At 35.7% G+C, this 23,599-nt stretch overlaps 1 protein-coding gene across 6 annotated transcripts; it reads right to left on the bottom strand.

The window, feature by feature from the left end:
- LOC120637251 (sodium leak channel non-selective protein) lies at positions 1 to 23,398 on the bottom strand. 6 transcript variants are annotated; one of them, XM_039908987.1, is made up of 35 exons: positions 23,139 to 23,398; positions 22,831 to 23,016; positions 22,418 to 22,695; positions 22,207 to 22,335; positions 21,745 to 21,890; positions 21,553 to 21,661; positions 21,273 to 21,472; positions 20,409 to 20,569; positions 20,166 to 20,333; positions 19,652 to 19,843; positions 19,353 to 19,490; positions 18,963 to 19,169; positions 18,320 to 18,582; positions 17,268 to 17,393; positions 16,403 to 16,591; positions 15,693 to 15,872; positions 15,501 to 15,621; positions 15,297 to 15,428; positions 13,981 to 14,148; positions 13,642 to 13,709; positions 13,122 to 13,262; positions 12,352 to 12,472; positions 12,017 to 12,150; positions 11,683 to 11,848; positions 10,361 to 10,555; positions 8,607 to 8,824; positions 7,163 to 7,386; positions 5,410 to 5,546; positions 5,190 to 5,326; positions 4,482 to 4,641; positions 3,597 to 3,698; positions 2,916 to 2,979; positions 2,033 to 2,123; positions 1,332 to 1,411; positions 1 to 411 (listed from the first exon to the last, which is right to left on the bottom strand). In XM_039908987.1, the coding sequence occupies exons 1-35, from the start codon at positions 23,238 to 23,240 to the stop codon at positions 275 to 277; spliced, it is 5,370 nt and encodes a 1,789-aa protein (XP_039764921.1). In that variant the 5' UTR covers positions 23,241 to 23,398; the 3' UTR covers positions 1 to 274. The 6 variants fall into 6 exon arrangements, with proteins under 6 accessions (XP_039764921.1, XP_039764922.1, XP_039764923.1 ...); XM_039908988.1 differs by having other exon boundaries at positions 1 to 408; XM_039908989.1 differs by having other exon boundaries at positions 2,916 to 2,976.
- Positions 23,399 to 23,599: the final 201 nt, after the last annotated feature.

The raw sequence follows: 23,599 nt of genomic DNA, 5'->3' as shown, positions 1-23,599 counted from the left end.
TCAAAAACTATTAGGTTTTCGGTTTCACAGATGACTTATCTCAGAGACAGACATAATGTACCTCTTAAGCCTGTGGAATATTATATCGATTAACACGTTGTACAAATGAATAGTTAAATTAAAATAGACATAAGAAATAAGACATCACTTTTTTTGCAATGTTAATTGATCATGGTACGGAACCCTTCGTGCGCGAGTCCGTCTCGCAAATGGCTAGTTTATTTTGTAAATTCATTACTTTGTTGTTTCGTTCTATAGTCCAGAAGGGTAGCGGCTAATGGACGTTCTCGACGAGGCGTGCGCCCCACCACGAGTGCACGTCGTGAAGCGCTGCGTGCGGCGCGCCCGCACTGTTATGCTGCGCGTGCGCACGGTTGCTCTTCGTTGTCGCGCTGGCCGTGCCTGCCGCTGCTGAACACAAATTTCTATATAAAACCCCAGTGTTATCACCCCATGGTGGTTGCAGCCAATTTCGATCGATCTCCGGCATGGTATTGCAATTTGGATTCAATAATTTGTGAAATTCGCTCTGGGCTGGTGGGAGACTTAGCTATGACTAGTTACCACCCTACCGACAAAAAAATGCCGCCCACGATTCCGTTTATGTAAGATTTAGTTGCAGTTTCGATCGGTAGCAAACCGCAAGTTTAAGTGTTCTTAAACACAAGTGTAACTGTACAGCTTATATTTTGTAGTATATTGCACGCCTCATAAGCGAAGCGTTGAGGTGAGTATTACTGTCAGTTTACGCACACCGAGTGATTCTCCAACTTAAAATGTCACTTTTTTCTTTATTGCTTTTATAAGTGAATATAAATAGGCAAATGTTTCGAAAAAGCACTATTTTTATCACTCATGATATTTTTCAATCTCTTTTTATTATTTAAACTAATAAAATTGTTTAAAAAAATTCTGTCTTGGACGTCCGTGTGTCTGTATGTGGTCACGATAACGAGCGAAATACTAATCGAGTTGAGTGAGTTTTTTTATAGGGTTCAGTATTTTGAGGAATATTACTTTTCAAAACCTAATACTTTTCACCTATTACTTTTTACGGTATAATTAGATGTATTATAATTATTATTTACCAATAATCTCAACTTTATTGTAATAAATGAGATTATGAGGCGTGCACTTTTGGATTTTCCAACTATCTCAATTTTTTGACACTTTTTATATGTTTAGTATTTTTAAAACAAACTTCGCAGTGAAAGTATTGGAATTCTTTAAACAGACTATAATGCAGATCATCTGTCTAGACTAGTCATAAGGGTCAGTAAGCAATATGGAGTAAAAAAAAAAACATTTAAATTGTAACTATGGATACTTACGTGTTGTTGGTTTTTTGTTAAGAGTCGGGTGTGGGTCGCTCAACGTTGGCTGTAAGTATTTCTTAACAGGACTCTCAGGTCTGCAAAATATAAAGCAGGTGTCCATAAACATTTTTTTACTGGTAAGAGACCTGCGTGGAGTGTTATGCAATAATAGCTGAATGAGGATTATTTATGTTCTAAATTTTGTGCTTATTCGCTTTTGATTTGAAATAACCCAAATTATAGGTTGCGGGGATAACGGAAGCCGGAAGAGCATTGCAGATCTTTGCGGGTTAGAAAGGAGAAAGCAAAGCTCTAAATCAAAAGTTTAATATTTCACGCTGATGTTATTCCAACTACAAATATCGGTGCCTCGCAATTCGACCGTAGAAAGGTGGAGGGCGAACTTAATCAGACAGTCACTTACATTTTGATAACATAAATATACCGCTCATTTAGGACAAGGATGACTTAACTAAATAGCGATTTATTAGTTAATTATAAATTTAATTAATAAAGAAAAAGACATTTCTCGAAGACGCAAGGATAAATTGGCGTAGAGAAAAAGTGACGTCAAATAACTATCCTTTTCGTTTTTTAATGTTGTTAAATGCTCTCCTGTAAAATGTTACATTTTAGATCATGGTTCAAAGGATCTATACATTTTAATATAATTAATATAATTAATATAAACATAGATTTAGTATATAAATCTTTACCTCGGTATCGTTACTGAAGGCAGTCCCGATCTTTTAAATTGGCCTTTACCGGATGAGCGCTTCGGTTGAGTGTCCAGCGATGATGTAACAACTGGAAAGCATTTGAAAATTGGGCTTATCTTATCAACAATTTTGTCTTCAGTATCTTTCAAGCACTCAATATCATTCTAATAAAAAAATTTGTTTACATATGCATCATAAATACTATTAGTTTAGTATTTTTTTATAACAAACAACCTCATGTTTACAGAGAAATTATTAAGGATAAATAGTTGTAGAAGTAAACGATTTGCACTCATTGAGGGATCTTAGGGAAGGCGAGCCGTAGATAAGTGCAATTATCTTTTTCATATATATCGACATATAATTGGCATGCGTTTAAGAAACCTCATACATCCAAAATAAAACGAGTTGCAGGGAGTTGCTGGATACAAGCGGCAGAAACCTTAGCGAGTGGTAATCTCTACAAATGACTAGCAGTGGACGTCGTGCCTTATATGATTTTGACACATCCAAAATACTTCTTAACTTAATCAATAAATATGCGGAACTTATGGCATGCTTTTTAGAAATCTACAGCATCCCAAATGAGTTTCCAAAAAAGTAATAACATTGAAAGATAGTGGTTAGATCTCTGTGTGTTGAGCTTTTTATTTTTAAGCAATTAAAATATCACTTGCTTCAACGGTGAAGGAAAACATCGTGAGGTAACCTGCATGACAGAGTTCTCCATAATTTTCTCTGTCAAGGGCGTGTGAAGTCTACCAATCCGCACTTCGCTAGCTTCGTGGACTAGGCCTACATTCTTCTGAGAGCAGATCCGTGTCCTGTAGTGGGCCGGTAGTAGGTTGATGGTCTATATGTATTATTAAACATGACTTACTTGACATAATTGGTTGCGATGTAGATTCTGTAATTTCAGTGCGACCAGTATTAGCGGCTGCCTGCTGCGAAAGTTTAATAAAGTTAGTAAGAATTTACGTGGACACGTCGTAAGTAACTACAGGTTAAAGGGCCCTCTTGGTTTAAACTATCATTTTTTTTTAGTAGAAAGATAAGGATACATTTATATACGGGAGCATATACAACGTGTAAATGAATACCTAAATAATACTAGACAGGCTTTAGAGGTACATTATGTACTGTCTCTGAGGCTTATCTGTGAAACCGAAAACTTAAAAGTTTTTGGGTAAACCACTGCCATTGTTTTTACTAAAAGAAATCAGATACATTCCAAAACTCACATGCAAAATTTAAATCAAATGTGACTCCTATCACTATATTAGGTACGCGTCGCGTAGCGTAGGTACTATGCGCGTTTCGGTCTTTAATCTCCAATAGGGTGGTAACTACGTAAGTAAACAATTAGAAAGTTTTGAATTCGTTTGTAAGGAAAAATATATGCTTCTTTTGATATAATATAATTCACCGAGTGATTCCTTAGTAAATTTACTGTTGCATCCTTCGATATTATTTCGAAATTCTGTTACACGTTGTATATTTAAGTCCCGAGCAATTGTATATATGTAAAAAGATATCTCTAGTACATATGGTGGTTAGTAACCTGTGCCTCGGCATCCTGTTTCTCCTTTTCCTTCTCGCTGCTTAACTCTACAGGTTGTTCGTTTGTTTTTCTGAGACCTGCTATTAGACTTGTTTGTTGCTTCTGTAAAACAAAGTTTGTCATTTATAGTAACATAAACTTTATGATCATCACTACTATCAACCAATCACATCAAAATGCCAAGGCTGCAGTACAATCACGCTGGCCGGATTGGCAGAACTCTCAGGCATGCAGATTTTCCCACGATGTTTTTCTTCAATACTTTCAATAGCTTCCTGTATACGAGACGTACTAAACTTGCATAAAAAACTCTTGCGACTTGTATACGAGACATACTAAACTTGCATAAAGGACACTGGATGCAGGAGCAGAGTGACCGCTCGCTAGCAGCCCGGGAATTCATTTGCCTGTGTAAACCTATTTTCGATTCTCTAAGATGAAACAAAGTAAAGCTCAATACTCGGTTAGTCTGCAAATAATGTTCTCTGTATATCTCTAATGAAAATATAAGTATGATTACAATGTTTAATTTACCTTAAACTAAAAAAATATGTGAAAAAAATCAAATTTAAACATGATTGAAATCATTGTAAATCAATTGAATTAACAGTGAACAGAGTTCGTTTTTATGTAATAGAAATGCAGAATAAGAATCTTCACGTTAATTCTTAACAAAATTTGAATTCATTTAAATTTACTGTCATTACTATGACAATTATGTATGTGGATTGTGGGTGCATGATAATGGTATGTATGGACCCTTTGCTTTAAATTTTAATTTTAATATAATTTTAATGAGTGTACGTTTGGCTGTCTCTAATATGTTCAGGTAATGAATTCCACAGGGATACATTTACAGTATCGAAGTGTTAAAGTAAGACTCACACTGCTGTTAGCGCGGATCTTCTTGAGGCATCCTTCGAGCCAAGTGCGTATTGTTTGCTTTGCAACCTCCTCTTCAATTAGAAACTCGAATTCTTCGCGTGCTAACAATTCCTCCATTTGCAAAGATTTCCGGATATCGACTGTGCGATACGAAAGCATACTAAAAAGAAAGGAAAATGTGGCATCATAGTGTTTAAGAGCAGTTTTCAATGCAGTTTTGCATTATTAATACTTCCTTATGTTTCATGACTTACAGGACATATAAATGATATGCGTTCTGGATATCGGCTGTGTCTCTAAGAGTAAATATATCTCGGCGACTCGCCATGCTACCAAACACTATGTTAATCAAAAAGGCCATCTCTTCACGGCGATTACATCATGAGGAGTTCAGAATTAGTCGCGATACTCGCATAAATGGAGGTGAAGCCTTACGATGACCAGACACAGTTACATAGACAAAAGTAGTATACGGTAAAACTTAATGCACCCTTTTCCTTCAGGGATGCACTCAATCGATTTTGCTAATGAAATTTTTAATATTTTCACAAAACACGAAAATTAATAGAAAAGGAATTGAATAAGATTAAGGTACAAACACTCTTATAACGCATGGAACCCGTATATACGATTTCACGTGGCTTTTGAGTTAGCTCTTCAAGAAGTTCGCACACATATGTACCATAATACGCGTTTACTGTTACTTACTTGATAACATCATGGAACGTCACGTCTTCGCCATTATGTAATCTTTCCAGTTCATAGCACATGTACTTGAACAAAAGTCGTTCCTTATGCGTGTCACACTCCAAGCGGCCTTTTAACAAACGCAATATGAATTTCACCTAAAACAGCGATAAATTTCTATTAGAATAATATACATAAAATTATAGTCAATTGATATTCTTGTATGAAAGTTGGAGCTTACCTTTCGAACCGGGATAACTCCCTTTTGATGTACATCAACTATATTCCAAGTATTTTGGAAATTCCTTATATCGGCGTACGACAAAAGAGCATCTTCTTCATTTGAGTAGAATAATGAAAAGTTTTCCATGATGATAGCTGCAAAAATTTTCATAATTAATAATATTGAAAATGGACTTAAGAAGTAATTATAATAAAGGGAAATCGAATTTCCGTTAGACTATAAAGTCTTATTTCAATGTGGGTAAAAAATAGTCAACTGCACTAATTTTATTGAAACAAATATACAGTACTGCGCCACTAACCAGTCGTGCAAGGCCTACTTCTTGTATTCCTCTGTGACTATGCAAAGAATATTACTTAGCTTAGCTTAGCTTTTAGGCAAGTCTTAAGAACTTCTTAAGACTTGCCTAAAAGCAAGTTGAGCACGATTAAGGTAACGTAGAAGATGCAGAAGTACCCAAGCGGACGGAAGTTCCCACCGTCGTAGAACAGCGCCATTATCTATGACCTATAGTCGTAAAAATGTAATAGGCCCGTTTTGACATTTGTCATCGCGACGTAACTAGTTATGGACCATAAGACTCGGGACTCGATACTCACGATAAATCAATTCAAGTTTTTATCAGTACTTGATTGATATTATTATGTATTGTAAAGTGTTCGTTCGTTCAAAGTATTCCTTTAACTTCACAACCAATACGCGTGACTGGCTGTTGATTATACGTCCACTTTTCAACATGTTGAAACAGAGTTAGTACTATATAACAACAAACACAAAAATCGAGTCAAATCACTATGTTTAAATTAATGTCCAAAATAGAAGAGCCATAGTTAACGTAATAGTAAACAATATATATCAAACTTAAACGAGCGCACAGTCAACTTTACAAGATGAGGAACGAAAAACTGCGCAGTGCGCGCGGGGACGCTTCAGTCATGTGCCGTTTGGTCAGATACATCAACCCAGACTCATTATTTAGAACCCATTTTGAGAACCAAGCTCATTCTTTGCAGTAAAGATTACTACACAATATTTAATTTCGATATTCAGTAAAAAAATGGTTACAGCTCTAGTATAAAAAAAAAAAAGACTAAGAACGTAACTGTTTTCGGAACGTTTCGCAACAATTATAAATTGCATGCTACGATAAAGTAAGCGCAAAAAGAATACTCGCGATATATTCTTTCATATTATTTAACGTCGCAAAAAAATTTACGTATTTTTTAAAACACTGTATGTAATTGATTTTTATTTTATTGTTTCTTTCAGTTTCATTCCAAGTTACATTCTATGGTCTTGCACAAATGTCAAAACGGGCCTATTATATTTTTACGACTATAGTTCCTGTATTCCCCTTTAACTGGACACATAACCCCCTGGGACCGGAAATATATCGCTTGGAAGGTACCGTACCCACAAATACTTTTAGCACGATGTAGCAAATTACGCAAGCCACCGGGGGTGTTTCGCAATCTTTCACATATTTCCGCGGAAATGCAATAGGATAGCGCCGCCACGCAGGCGTGCGACCTAGTACCTTAATTCGCCTGTGAATACCAAAAACATGTCGCTTGGAACTTCTAAGACTTACCTACACGCAAGTTGAGCAGGATATCTGCATTTCTGCGGACAACTAATAGGCACCTATTAGTTGTCCGCAGAAATGCAGTACAATAGCGTCACTACGCGTGTAACCTAGATCCTAATTTCGCCTGTAACTATACGAAACACTGCTTGGAACTTCTCTTACCCACAAGCAAGTTCAGCACGATGTATGTGATAATCACGTAGAAGGTACAGAAGTACGCAAGCGAGGCGGTGAAGTTTCCGCAGTCTGTCTCCCAGTAGTTATCCGCGGGTGTGCAGTAGGGCGGCGCAACCATGCAATCGTGCATGATCTTGTTCCAGTCCTCCCCTGTGACTATGCGGAATAACATCGCCACACTGTGGATCGGCGAGTTGAAGTTCGCGCGCCTGAAATAGCAAATCAAACAATGTAATGTGATAATCCCTTGCCGATTTGGCTACGCTTACTACAAGTCGCAGCATTGTTAAAAGGGTTTCGTTCGCGTGCCCTTATATGACTGATCTACCCGTCCTATCTTTGCACTGAAATATCGAACACTGTGAGGACAAGTTAAGAGACCACAAACATAACTAAACATCATGTTGGAGTGTGTTCTCATTTTCGCATTTTATCGGAGATGGTCGCATTTAAAATTCAATTAACTATATATTTCTAATGTAAATGCAAAAATATATTTCTTTATTTGTTTGTTACCTATATTCGGCGCAACCGTTGAACCTATCACGAAGAAATTTGGGACACATGTAGCTTGCATCCTGCAGATGGACAATAATAAATAATATTTATCATGGTAAAGCCGTTGGTAAAAATTAGCTAGAGGATTTAATAAAAACATTTGTCAGCTTGTCATGGCTTGACCGCTTTTATCTTGGGTGAAATTCTGCATAGAAATAGTTTGCATCCTTGAGACGGTCATAGGGAAAATAGAGGATTACTGAAGGAGTTTTTAAAACCCAAACTAAACGCGGACGGACTCGCGGGCAAGAGCTTGTAACTTAATAATACAATCCACTTTTTGCAAGCAATGATTGTTACATGCAACTTAATAAAACAGTCAGTAAAGTGGCAATAGGTCTTATTGCTCTTTACTGACTGTTAACATTAGTCGTATGTACATTTTAGACAAGTGCATCGATTTATTCCAGAAAATTAGTAAACGTTCAGGGTGGCTTTATTAAAAAAAATGGCAATGATAGGCACTCGGTGGAAAGGAGTTATCAAGTGAAAGTGGAGTGCGAACCTAAGTTCTTTTTGAATTTGCTCGGCTCTTTATGGACGTTGCTTTATATTAAATAGCCTTTAGCTTTCTTCATGGATTAGGCTTACAAAGAAGTAACAAAATTTCTTTCGCTTCATTATAAGTATAAAATTAACTTGTAGGCCTACAATGTAAAATGGAGCATATTTAGCGGTTTCGAGCTATATTCAAAGTGGACTTTTTATCATCATCTTAATGATGGCACCACTTGAGATGATATTAGTAAGCTTTGTTGTTCCGCTATTCCTTATACTGAATTTGATTACAACTTTAGTAACTTTTAAATCCAGATTCTGTAACATGAACTTATACTATATTGGTATAATTTTTGAAACATAGTCAAGTTACCTTCCGATACCTTCCCCATATTTAACGTTTCCAAACACAATTGTGCCTGCCAGTGCGTAGAAGAAAACCAGTAAGAACATGCCGAATATGATGAAGAAGCTCTTGCAGACGCTTACACCGACTGTGAGCATCAACATCTTGAGTGTCGTGTGCTTGCCAGTAATCGTGAAGAACCGTAGTATCACTACCATGAACCCAACGAAGTATGACAGATCGTTCTGAAAAAAAATTAATGAATCTTATATATTTTTATTGTACGTAAACTACAGAGAAAATGAACAGAAATATGAATAAGATAGTCTAAGGATGTTTGCTAAAAAGGTTCTAGTCCCATCGTCCCCGTAATAGTGTAAGAAGCTGGGATTTGTACATCATCATCATCATCAAATCAACCGATTGACGTCCACTGCTGGACAAAGGTCTTTTGTAGGGCGTTCCAAACTCCACGATTGTGGGCCGCTTGTATCCTGCGGCGGACCAACGCTACGTTTACCGGTGTGGGGTTGCCACTCCAACACCTTGGAACCCCAACGTCCATCGGTTCTCCGAGCTATGTGGATTTGTATATAATTATTCCAAATCGTCGTTCCTCTCATCTATCACATTAATGGAAACGCCTTTTAGAATATTATGGAGAACTTTCAAGCAAGCGGGTTTCCTCACGATGTGTGCCTTCATCGTTAAAGCAAGTGACATTTTGATTGCATTAAAAACGCACAAAACTCAAAAAAGTTACGCACATAACTCAAAAGAGTCGCGGGCAGCGGATGGAACTAGGTTACCAGGCCAACTATCACTGCTTTTTACAACGTATATGCAAATATGTAAATACGAGCATCGTCAATAGCTTATAACAATCTACTGCTGGATCAGACAGGTTGGTGATCTCATAAGATGGTTGTCGTAGCACAGAGGACAGCAGGGCTAGGACAGGCAGGAGACAAAAATTGTATCCCCAGACAAGGGATACAATTAACAGGTCCACCTGCTAAAGCGCAGGAACATGGAATAGGAGAGGTTTACACCTGGTTATTATAACACATATATAAATAAATAAATATACTACGAAAACACACACACCGCCATCTAGCCACAAAGAAAGCGTAGCTTGTGTTATGGATGCTAAGATGACTGATGAATATTTTTTTTTTTTATGAATAACATAGATAAATACATATAAAATACATATAAACACCCAGACACTGAAAAACATTCCTGTTCATCACATAAACATTTTCCAGTTGTGGGAATCGAACCCACGGCCTTTTACCCAGAAACCAGGGTCGCTGCCCATTGCGCCAATCGGCCGTCAATATATATTATTTGGATATTGTTTCCAGTTGTGCGCCAGTTCTCTGCGAGTTGATAAAGCTGAGGGGAGAATATAATTTTTATCCTTTCCTCGGGGAGATAATTATCTCCTGCCAATGCTAATCGTGCTGCTGGTCGTTCCGTGTAATATTCCCTAAGTAACTGATAAATCATAAAAAAACATAATAATATTACAAAAGTTTTATGTATATCTTCTAATTCTAGATAGACTACATTTATTCCTGTCCAACGCACCAATGGACAGGAATAACATATAAAGGTATGTAGGTAACTACAAAGGTAAACATGATCGGGCTGATCATATATCAGTCCACTGCTGGACTAGGGCCTCATCATTGTCGCCATTTTGTATTGCTGGAGAACTGAATACATTTCTTAGTGGTGAAACAGTAATAAACACTGTAATAAGTATAAATTAGTACTTGGAGAGTGAAGTGCATGAATATCCAGATGCACCCAGCGACGGTGACGAGTAGATCGTAGCGGTTTCGGCGGCTCTGCCAGTAGCCGCGCGGCGTGAACGCGACGGTCTTTAGCAGCACCTCCACCACGAACACTAATGTCAGCAGCGCCGACGTCAGAGCTAGACGGGCGGTGTTCGAAGAGTGCCGCGACCACTGATTTAAAAAAAAACTCTTATACAGCTTATAAAGAAAAAAAGGCGGAAAGCTTCGTGCGGTCGCGGTTTTTTCAGATTTTTCTTTGAATTTCATGTGAACTCGTTTTGGGGAGGATTGGTGTTGTTTGTATTGCGCATTTTGTAGTGTTGTCGTTCTCATAGTTATGTGGTCGGTTATTTGTATGGGTGAGTTATTTTAAAATATTATAAAAGTTAAAAATTTTGGATACAATATTTTGATGAACTTGCCTATGGAGGCGGCTAGCTACTGTGGGAATGGCGCTGATACTGCGGTATGTGCAATATAGACAGCACCAGAACTTTGCAAGTTTGCGGTAGATTTGGGGAAATGGTTCGGGGGCCGCGTCCGCCGTGTGCGAAGTTTCCCGCCCCTTTTGTCAGTCAACTGACTCCTGATGTTTTATATTTTATGTTTCCCTTAACACCTGACATTGGCTAATCTGTGTAAAGCCAGGATAGAAAAGCTTATACAGGATGTTCCAAAAATACTGCCAAGCTGAAGTTAAGAGGTAAAAAGCACACACACGCAAACACAGTTTTTTTCTGACCGATTGCGCCCAAGTTACTTAGTTAGTTCTATAGAAGGATTTTCCAGCAGCGCGGATGATATTATAGTGCCCAAATGTGTGCTTAAATACAGGTGCACTCTCTGGACCCTCACTCTTATAGGTCGATGGGACGGCAGATCCGACACGATCGGAAAGGGATCACTCGCAGGACCGACTGTTTAAGGTGCTCTCCGGGGCACGGGGGTGAATCACCGCCAATTTTCAAACTCCGAGCCGATACTAATAATTTTGTGATACAAAACACCAATACAATTAATTGGCTTGACTCGGGGATCGAATTCAGGACATGTTAAGCACTAGAACAAAGAGGCAGACAAGGTAGAACATGGCTAGGGCTACCAATATATTCCACGACTTAGTTTTCCAGTTATAGTTTTTTTACGTTAGTATTTTTTGTAAAATTTTAGGGATTTTATTTTGTATGTATTATATTAAAAAATAATTTAAAAAAATATTGCAGTACAATAATAAATACTGTTAAGAAAATAATGAATATAATGTTATTATACAAGAAGTTTAGTATTCATAAACATACCGTCACTGCCAATAAGCCGCTGTTGATAAGTACGACGATAGCGATTACTCTTTTAAATGACAAGTTTTGTGTGACGTCATAAGCAAACGCACGCACTTTTCTGCCATCGGGTCGAGGAGGAAGGTGTAAAGGCTGAGCGATTTTCAATCTTTTCTTTAAGTCACACCTATAAAATATACAAATTCATTTGAATAATATAGGAAGACACTTTTAAATATTATTTACTAACGTGTATTTCACTTGAGTTCGTTTTATAATTTCAATAACGTATTTTTTTCATGTTACCTACAGAATTATTTCAATCAATTCAAGTTATTTAAAACGAGTGTCTTACCATCTCCTCTGATCAACAGTTAGCAATGCAGTTCCTTTATTTTCTGAATAGTTTGCAATCACAACGCCAACAAACAGGGTCAGTCCAATCATACAACCCAAGAATATGTATACATGAATGTATATTGCATGTACCTGAAATTAATGTATAATTTAAGATAACGAGTATGCGAGATTACGTTATTGATAATAGATGTATAAACGTCAGATCACTTACGGAAATGAATAGTCTTTAGCGAAAAACAAAAATGGCAAGACTAACTTTAGAGTATGTCTGTATGAGAGTGTCAGAGTGAGTGGTAGTATGTGAGTTTGTTATTATGGAAAAGAACTTACGGGACCCAAAGCTTTTATCAATACATCTCGAACATCTAACCAACCCTTGAAAGAGAGCACTTCGAACAGGGTTAAGAGTGCGTCACCGATGTTATCGAAGTTGAAACGCTTTGGATTGGCCCTGAAATTTGATGACAAATCATATTAAAACATTAGTTTCTAATTGTATTTATCATGAAAAAATCTTGTACGATAGACATGAAATTTTCAGTTCGAATGCATATATGGTCAGACCTATATGCTTTCGAACTGTATAAGAAATAACTTTATTGTCTCCAATTTGCTCCTTTGACCAAGATTAGAACCCAAAATACATCTTAAACTTGTAATTATCCCTCTTTATCCTTAGTGTCAATTCAGCGGCGTGCATAGAGGGTATACAGAGGGTATGCAGTTGATATAAAATGAAGAAAATCTCCAGTAAGAGTTATAAAAAACTTAAGGATAGGCATTGTAAGAGTTATAAACAGCCTACCCTCAAGTATTTATAACTCATACTGGAGATTTTCTTAGCTTTTTATCATCTGCATACCCTCTATGCACGCCACTGAGTGTCATACAGACTATTCAGGCAAATGAAAACGTGTCTTGTTGAGGCAAATAAGGTGTCTGACTTCGAACAGGAGATAACAAAAACTAGGATGTAATAGATATAATAGACAAAAAATCCACCTCTGCATAGGGACAAAACGGTACGGATGGTGTAAGGCCAAATATCGTTTAACTCGAAATGTAAAGAAAGAAGATAAGCATCCACTGGACCTACGTACCAAACTCTCGGCACGAGCATAGACGGAAAGGTTTCGTTGGGCCCTGGACGCAGCTTCATCTTGGTAACGAACACACGCCTCATGAATACGCCAACGCAATCCTCGCGTCGTGTAATCGTTGGATCGTTGCAACGAGCCAATCTGCACATCAAACGATACTTTGATGTTTAACATTTTTAATAACTAAAAATAAGATACAACGAATAATGATATCGATTAATTCAATAATTATAAAAGATTTTATTGTTTAATCTTAACGATGTATTTAAAAATTCGTGAAAAAGTTATGGGTGTTTGTTATTTTATACAATATATAAGAGATAGAATTTTAGTCAAAGGCATTGAATCTAATTAGTACTCTCACTGCATAAAAAAGTCAATCATTTCCTATGATTGTTTACAAAGGAAATTATATTATCAAATTTGGATGTACTTCTTTGGCTCACATTTCTCAATTATGAAAGTCTCAAAAAATTAAAAATATCTTTGTTTCATAGTTTATATAAATATTATTCTTTACCTTCCTCCATACAACTGAACGCCATAGCTTGCAAACACAAACATCAGCAAAATTAAAAGCGTTGATACCTGAAACACAAGTTGGCTATGTTAATAACCGTTTACTGTAAAAGATTCGGGCTTTATAACACAAACCATAAAAGTTTTTTTTTTAGATACAAGATAACATAATTTAGTATTGTCAAATTAGAGATGAGTAAGGGTGCGGCGCCACTGACGCAGAGACGAATGTGTAAGAATCAGTATAATTTTAAATGTTTAATAATACTTTCTAAGGGAATGTGTCTTAGTTAAAACGACTCTTTAATGGGCGATTATTCTTCGTGTTTCCGAGACGTACCAACAGGATCTCCTTGAAGCCGCGGCAAAGCTCGTAGACGACCTTGCGCATATGCGGCACGAGCGTGAAGATGCGCAACGGGCGAACGCAGCGCAGAATCATGAGCATCTGCGCCGCCGATCCGGGTGGCACACGCACGGGCATCCAACACAGAAAGGTTAGCGACACCTGCACCACGATACGTTTTGAATTCAGCATCATTAGATTACATTGGTTGACGATATTTAAGTTACTGAGTACTGTCTATGTGTAGTAAGTGTAGTAAGTGTTTTTACTCTGTAAGTGATTTTTTTTTAATAGACTTTATATAATTTATTGAATGAAATTTTATACTAATTAATATTTTATAATGATTTTACTATTTGACATAAAAATTTACTGACATATTAATACCGAATACATTACATTACATATGCATTTTATATATTTTATATGATTTATGTAGAATATTTATTAATTAATTTATTTCATAATGAATTTGTTTTCATATGAAAATCTGTCATATTTTGCTACAGTTCATAAACAAAATAAACTAAGCTAATTCAAATAAAACATAACTAATTAAATGTTAATTGTAATTTATATAATTACTTAACTACTTTAATGAAATTAATTGTAATTAATCAAATTCTGAATGTTATTAATTATTTTTAAGTTAAGATTTGCATGCCTTTAAATGGGCTAAACATAGTTCTGTATAACTTTTTGTAACATCTATAATTTGACATGTTTTTTGCAAATAAATGATTATGAATGTTATGAATGAAATGAAATGTTATGTCTCCACTTGTTGCTATGTTTTGTGCCGCGTGGTGACGTCAGATAAGAATACAGTTGTCACCAAACCGCGGTTGTTCTAGCTGCGGTTGTCGTATAAGGCGACTACGAGAATACAACAGAGAACAGCCAGCAACAGCCTCTGTGCTACTATCCTATACTGCTATCACCAACATGTCTGCTCTAGGTGGTAATCATGGGCAAACCCTACCGTTTGGGGAGGCCTGAAGTCCAGCAGTGAAATTCCAAAAAAAATATAGAAGGACATGGTGGATGGATGTTGTCATAAGTACTTTTTCATACATTTGTTGAGTCTGAGGATTACGTGCTCGTTTTTTCTTCAGCAATCATGCCATTTAATCATCAACATAATTGTCTATCGCGTTATGACATATAGTTTTATGCCACTTTAAATCAGCATCCTCCAAATATTTGAACCACAGGCTAGTAGGTAGTCAACAGTCGAAGTATTATTACACAAATAATTTACTATTATCTCTATTTTTAGTACTATTTCGGTGTGTTACATTTTGACTTACTATATAAATGAAAACATCCAACACAGCAGCAGCGTCTTTGAGGTAAGCTTTAGGGGTAAAGAATAATCCATCCGCCAATATCTTTAGTGCCAATTCAAGACTCATGAAAACCACAAATCCATATTCTGCAATCTAAAAAATAATAAAATAATTTTAAATATGTTTTCATTTATAAAAAAAAACTCAGCCATAAAATTTTCATACCTGTAGTACAAAATTTTCCATAACACGATACGTGGGTGTTTCAAACATCATTGAAAGACACGACAGTGTGGTAACCATAATCATTACCCAGTCTAAGTACGTGACAAGCCCTAGAAAGTTGCTGCAAAGAATAACAAAAATATAATATCCAATTAGTTATAATATAAACGGCTGACTTCGTGAATCACTTACTGGAAACTTTTATAATGGACTTTTCTTTCGTTTCCAGTCACAGGGTCCCTTAAGCGTGCGTCATATCTTGCATCCACGATAGCACGACATATTTTGCGGAAGCGTGATTCCCTCGGAACTATGAGAAGCGGGGTATCGAATAACGGGTGATTTTCACGTAAGTCTTCTTCCCGTTGGTTCCTTCATAGAAAAAAACATATTTATCATGGGCAGCAGCACGAATGTTGTATTAAATATTGGAATGTCATAAGTTCCTTAAAAAGCCACAAAAGCACATAATTTGCATGTATCACCAAAAGTTTTCTCAGCGCAATAATGAATTTTATAGGCAAATATTTGCCACTTGTTACGTAACTTGGTTCACGTTATTGCAAAAAACAATAAAGATCTCTAATTTTACAAAAATTACATATAGCTTATGCTACTTCATGATAATTTAATTTTCTATTGGTAAATAAATTGATAAAATCTGTCCAGTAATTTCAAAGCCTATTCAGTCCAAACAAACAAAAAAAAGAATCTTTCCCCTTAATAATATTAGTATAGATGAGTCCGGCTAAGCAGCATCAGCACTCGCGTCAATCCATTTTAATGATTAAGATACTAACATAGTTTTATAAAATTGAAATATAATTTAAACTAATGGATCTATGTTGTTTTATGAATTACTTTATCATGGACGATATAATACATATAGTACATAGAGTTACCGTCTCATCTCTGCCTGTTGCCTCTTGGCCTGCAGAAGGCGTATATCGAGGTAGGGTGGGCGGGCACGCGACGATGGCACAACGCGCGACGCCGCACCAATGTCGCCGTTCTCCAGCAGATGTTCGTACGTTTGCTTCAGTTTGATCGACCCACTGCGAACCGATCGACGAATGGATCTCGAACCGAATCTACATGTATAAATAGAAACTGAAGGTTTTGTTCTTTTTACATGTACATTTTGGACATAAACAGACGGATAAAATTAGATGGAGTTTACATTTCATCATATCGACCCATTACCGGCCAACTACGGAGCACGGGTCTCCTCCCACAATGAGAGCCTCTTCACATTGTGGGAGAATTCCACCACGCTGTCCTAGTGCGATTTGGTGGACTCCCGTACCTTTGAGAACATTATGCAGAACTCGCCGGCATGCAGGTTTCCTCACGATGTTAACCTTCACCGTCAAAGCATGTGTTATTTTTTTAATTACTTAAAACACACAACTTTTAAATGTGCGTGCTGGGATTCGACCTCCTCCTACACTTAGAGTTAGTAAAATCGCGGTATCGATCCACCTGCCTCGGAGAGCATATTTAAATTTAATTTCACTATTATTTAAGTTAGTACCCACAACGGAACGGATTGCAAAACGGTTATAAAACATTCGGTTATAAGATTTTCGGCATTACGTAGAGTAGAGTAGCTTCTGTGACCATGTTTATCAGCGATAAATTCCCAGGGCACTTGTCTTGACAAAATAATTATACACCCTTAATTAATACAAAACAGTCAATATTTGTATTTTTAGCTTTAAAGAGTGATAGATAATTTTATGGCAAAACTGCATAAAAAATTCTTACTTTTTCTGATCGACTCGCAGCTGTTTTGCACTGGACACCGTTCCTTGGGGTTTTAGACCGGATTTGCCGCCCGTCGCCAACATTGCCGAATCTCCGAGCACCAGACGACGATGGTTGTTAGAATCACTGCAATTATTCATTACTTATTCTTGCACTACAACTCGGTTTGTCGTGAGGAAAAGTTCATTAATCAAAAGGGATATGATAAATAATAAATGAAAATTAATCGAACAAAAAAGAAATACCTTTTAAACCAAATCTCAGATGATTAACAACCTGAAAATAAATAAAACAAAAATAAAATAATATAATATGCTAAACAAAATAATATAAACCAAATTAAGATCGTTTTCTTGTCATCAAGGGTCTTAGGGATAAAAAGGAGAGACTTGGCTTATGATTCTACAAATACTAAATTCAATACTACTTCTTTAAATATATGAACGGGATGAGAATTACCCATATATATAATTATAATTTTCGTAATAAGAAATAAACAAAATTAACTGCGAACTGGATTGTTTGGAATTGCTAATAATTATCAATTTTACACAATATTTTAGAGTGCATGTTTTCCATTTAAAAATATTAGAAATATTAAACAATATTGTTATAAGATTATTTAAAAACCCAAACAAATTTCTGGTCTGTCTATATATTTGTGCCGACTTATCTTCCGCCTGAATCGATTTAACACGACTAACTCGGGCAGTTAAGATGAAATCACAAAGTCCAGGCTGCCTAATGCAGAATTAATCTCGGTAGAATCTGCCTTCCGAACAGGTGCTCAGTCACTACCATCAGACTGACTTGACGTTTCAAAAGCGCTTGTATAATAGGCCGGCCTACTTCAAATAAATGCATTTTGAATTTAGCCTTTTACTTTTCCCCAAGACACAACAGAATTTGCCACAAAAATTTTTCCTTGCAACCTTTTTTCACCGCGAAGAATTTACGCAGAGTACTGCAGAAAACGGAAAATTTTGCGTTGTCGAAGTCACAAATTTCTGAGAGGTTGGAAGTTGCTATTAAGTACTATTTTAACACATCACTTGATAATGGAAGCGACGACGTGTCTCCGCAGCGCTGAACTTGGTCGCTGGGACGGCGGCGCCACCGTCAGCGTCTTGACAAGGCAGCGCTTGCGATATGGGAAGGCGATCTTGTCGACGCCTATGTACTCGAACGCACGACGAGACAAATCGCCAACTTGTGAGCGCGTGCCCACTGCTACTGTCCCCGTCACTCCCACCGCACCCACTTCCTCGTCTCCATCCACTTCGCAGACGAATTGTCGCATGAACGACTCGCGAACCTGATAAGTGAGTTCGCATTTAGTATCATCGTCGTTCTCGACTTATGGCCGTTCAACTCAGGCCGCAAGTCTTCTCTCAAAATTAAGAAGTTTTGGCTTTATGCAAGTACAGATTGGTACTGTCCAAGTGAAATTTGTGGTAATAAGTAGAGATTCAAGCACTGTTTTTAAACAACAAGGAAAACTCCCGGGATATAAGTCGTTTCGGTAAACTGAATGTAGGTTAGTGTGCTCTGTACATAAAAACGATATAGGTAGATGGTGAGTCAAACAATTTAAATTTAGTTCAAAATATGGTAGGGAAATTAAATTGAACTTAGGTAATCTAATGCATAGTTTGATTAAATAACGTATTAATAAATCATGATTAAATATTTTACCTTAGGTAAATTAAAATCTCCGGGAACTTTGTGCAACTTAGTCATTTGTGGGCTATCAGGAAATTTCTCAAATATTCTCAACCGAAAGGGCAAGCTCTCCTTTATTTCGGCACTCTGTTGTCTGTATCTTAATTGCTTGAGCTTTTTTATGTCTTCGTCCAATTCCAAATTATCCAAAATCACTGCTACGAATAGCGATAGCACAATCTAAATATAGGAAAAAATCCTTGGTGAGGAGTATAACTTTTTGGGATTACAGTTTATACCAGACTATAGATTTCTAATCTACATGGTAAGTTCCAATTCTTGAAAAAATATTTAATTAACAATTCAAGTAAACTGGTAAAAGAAGTCGGAGTAGAGTTCAATATCTCAATTTGAAATAATTACCAGCGTAACAAATAGGTGATAAAGTATGAAGTAAATAGCAACTAGAGGTGTCAATGTTTGGCTCGTCCGCACCATAGTTTCGTCCATCACTTCCACCCATGCTTCTTGAGTCAGTATTTGGAACATAGACATAAAAGCCTGAAAATTTGAGAAACATTTACAAAGTTAGCTTAAAAAATATACTAACAACTACCTTCCAGTATAACAGTTTTTGTACTGGTGGATAGTGCAACAAAATTAAGTGTTAAAATAATAAGCATAAAGTAAGTATTCATTCTATAATAAACATTAATATTTACCTCCGGAAAAGTCTCGAATTTCGTAAATTCACATAGGAAACAAAACATTTGCATGGAAATAGAAGAACTTATAATCAGCAAACACATTGTAAATATAATGAGGCTACCCAATTTCTTCCCTGGCCCAAAGATTTTGTATACAAATCCTTCCAACAAAGGTGATGCTTTGATAAGGCGTACAACTCGCAGAACCTGAAAAACATAACCATCCACTAATATTACAATTAAACTAGCTAATATAGACTGAACCTCCGCCTGCACAAGAGCGGACAAAAATAATTAAAAGGAGATCCAAATTTCCAATGGATAAGGATCATGAATATTTATTGTACTTGACCAAAAAAAAGCAGATAAAGATCAATTGGCTCAGGTTTTTTTCTATTAAATTGTATTTATTTCCTTCTATTATTTTTCGAGAATACTTACACTTAATGTACTGGGCGAGCAGACTAAGGTTGAGCCGTAGACTTCAACTATACGACTTTTAAAGGTACGATAAAAATGTATTTCTTACCTGAAAATACGTAAAACCAGACATATAAAGTTGCGGGATTATATGAATTGTAGTTCCGATAGCCAGAAGTAATTCAAACTTGTGAACAGAATGTTTGAAATATCCCTTCCATCCAAGACACCATATTTTTATTAAAGCTTCCAAATCCAAGAAAATTGTAAATGCAATCTGAGAAAAAAAACCCGCAACATATTGTATCTTAAATAACTATTATATTATTAAGATATCTTTTATTCTTATTACCTCTATATAATAGTATTTTTCATAGAAAAACTCCCTTGGATTATCGTCATGCTTGAAATTCATAGTTGCTGTTATAATTCCATTCGCCAAAACCACCCCCATAACAAGAAGTCGAAAGTAAGCTGAGCGCAATGTTTTATGAAATGCATTGGGTGCACTTCCTAGAATAAAGTAATATCAATATTTATCAATTAATCAATCAAATAAAATGAATTTAAGGGTTGGTCTAAAACAGAATTGTTGGACGTTTCGACCTTTTTATAGGACGATTGTCGTACCCAATCGCTCCATCTTTTCGCTTAGAAAGGTGAATCCGTAACAATATTATAAATGCGAAAATGTGACTGTTTTTATTTTTTCCTATGTTCAGCTCAACCACTACACTGATATTGTTTAAATTTAGCACACACTTAACGACATGCACAAACTGTGTGTGTCGTCCCGCGTCGCACAAACAAACTCATGACTAAGCGCCTAAATGAGTTTGGAACTAGTTGGGCAATCTCAGACGAAAACTCACGTGAGTTCAGCTTATCACTTTGCATTACATTAATTTACAATAGTTTAAGTTCTAAAATCAGCGTAACTAGATTTAAATGGAGTTAATTTTCATTTTTCTGGAAGTATCAGCTGTGCAGGTCTTAGTAGCAGTTTCTGTATCTATTGCGCTTATTACAGATTAAAGTTCTCAGTAGGTATATCAGCATTTCCTTGGTTGTGATGCCTGTGTTATGCTTGCCTTGGTGAAGGCTAATCTATGTATTGGTAGGATTATATGTTATTCTTAAATAGCAAATACTTTCAATAAAATCCTTATACAACTAGCTGATTTCATATCATCAAACAAGGTTTATTAATACTTACCTGAATGTTTGTTCTCATCAATTGTTACCAATTTCCATCCATTGTCATCTCCAGTGAAAAATTGTGTTGTGCTGCCTTTTGTAATTGGATTTCTGACACCCCACATTTGTTGGAATTGCACTCTTATTTCATTGAATGTTTCAGTTATAACAGCTATGAACACATTTTTCACAAGCCAGGCCAGAAAGAATATCATTGTACTGAAAATATATACATTTATTAACACCCACAAATTTTTGCTAATACTACTAGTTATTGTCAATAAGTATTTATATCTTACCTAAAATAAAGAGCAGATCTCCAAGCAGGCAATGAATCAATAGCTCTATACATTATAAACACCCAACCTTCCTGAGAAGATGCTTGATATACAGTAAATAAACTAGTTGCTGTAATTAAAGATTACAGACTTTATTATTTTGTTTACCTAATATTAAACTAAATTTAACATTGTGTTTATAACAACACATACCAAATTCTTCAAATCCATTGAACCCCATTATATATTTTGACAAATTCAGCTTCATACATTTCATTCCTGCTGGACATTGGTACCCTGAATTTGGTTCAGGCGAACAAAACGTATCAGGTATAGCCAATGAGTTGATAGTGATTTCACTGTAATTACACAAAGATACTTTATGGATTACCATATATGTTATGTATATATTTTGATGTGTACTTTCTAGTATGTATGATTGTAAAAAAACAATATTTATGTATAATTACTTTTTAAACATTTACTTGCATATCATTTGAAAACTTGCTGTAAATATAATTAATAATGTTTTATATTATTTATTCACTCAGACAACCAAATTCAAATTAATATCAATAGAAAGTTGAAATGATAAAAATTACTTGAAATTAAAAGATATATTTAGTCCTCTATGTCTATCCTACATGCTATAAATTAATAATAACTTGTACTAACTTTGGATATGTATTATTTCTCACACAGTGATGGGTCAATTCTCCAAAAAATTGCACACCCAATAAACTGTACAATGACATAAAGAAGAGAAAAAATAAGGTCACATTGTAGATTTGTTGGCTTGATCTCCTGCAAGGTTGAAATAGTTTAGTAGCTTTACCTAATCATAATGAAATGAAAAAAAATTATAATTTAAATATGTTGTACTTACTTGAATATTTGATTTATTCTAGATTTTGGCATGGAGAATTTCAGAAAGACCCTCAAAAATCTAATCATTATAAGGGGTCTGGGTGCTCTTAAAATACTTAAGTAACTGTATCTAGGCACAATTCCTGTCAGCTCGAACATTTGGAGTAAAACAGATACCCAAAGAAAAAATACCATTGAAGCATCAAACTGACACCAGTGATCTTTCAAGTATGCAACATCTCCCTGACAAGCAATTACAATTTTATAATAATTAAGCACTTTTCTATATTTTGAGTACTGAAAACAATGATTATTTACTTCTACAACTATTAAAAATTTCAAGTAAAATTATTCAATATAAATTTGTTGCATGCAAATTCACAATTGTAAGTATGTTATTTAAAATTACAATCTATAAAATACAAAATCTACCTTAAGAATTCCTCTTATATGCATTTTAGCAATCATTTCAGCTGTAAACAACAGTGTGACACAACAGTCGACTGCAAAAGTAACTGTCTGAAGATAAGGATATTTTTCAAAAGATTTAGGTGTGTTTAAGGAAACTGACATCAAACTAAGAAGAGCACAAAAACGTAAAATTCTTCTGACCCATAGCTGCAATTAAAGAATATCTTTAATAAATCAGCCTATATGCAGGCAATCAGTAAATAATGAGCACAACTTGAACAGAAAAACTATCAAATAAATGTTAAAAAATACGAGTACGTTTTACATACCTTATTTACCCATTCAATATCGGCACTTTCATTTAGAGATTCCTCTGGGCCGTAATCGGCTAACACTGGCTCGCCTTTTAGGCTTTGTTTTCGTCCCAACATGGTGATTTTTAGGATTACATGGATTTAAATAGAAATTTGCGGAAAAATATTGTACGCAATAAAAATGTAAGATAATTTTTGAAACAACTCATAATGAACATATTAATCACAAGCTATAAATAATTAAATTCAAACATTCGTTTTTTGTTCTCGGTAAATTAAAATCTGTAATCATACTACAGTGAAGTTAGAATCTGCAAAATATTGATTTTCTCCACAACTTGAATTTGAATTTCTCGAGTAATCAGTAAAACGTCAAGTCAAAAGTCTATTCTATTAGATTTTGACATATCTACAGTGGTGCCAACACAATAGATACCATCTTAGGTGTATGATCTTAGGCCTAAGTTATGACAGAA

The sequence above is a fragment of the Pararge aegeria genome, chromosome 3, assembly GCF_905163445.1.
Source record: "Pararge aegeria chromosome 3, ilParAegt1.1, whole genome shotgun sequence".
Lineage (NCBI taxonomy): Eukaryota > Metazoa > Arthropoda > Insecta > Lepidoptera > Nymphalidae > Pararge > Pararge aegeria.
This window is presented reverse-complemented; position numbering and strand designations above follow the sequence as displayed.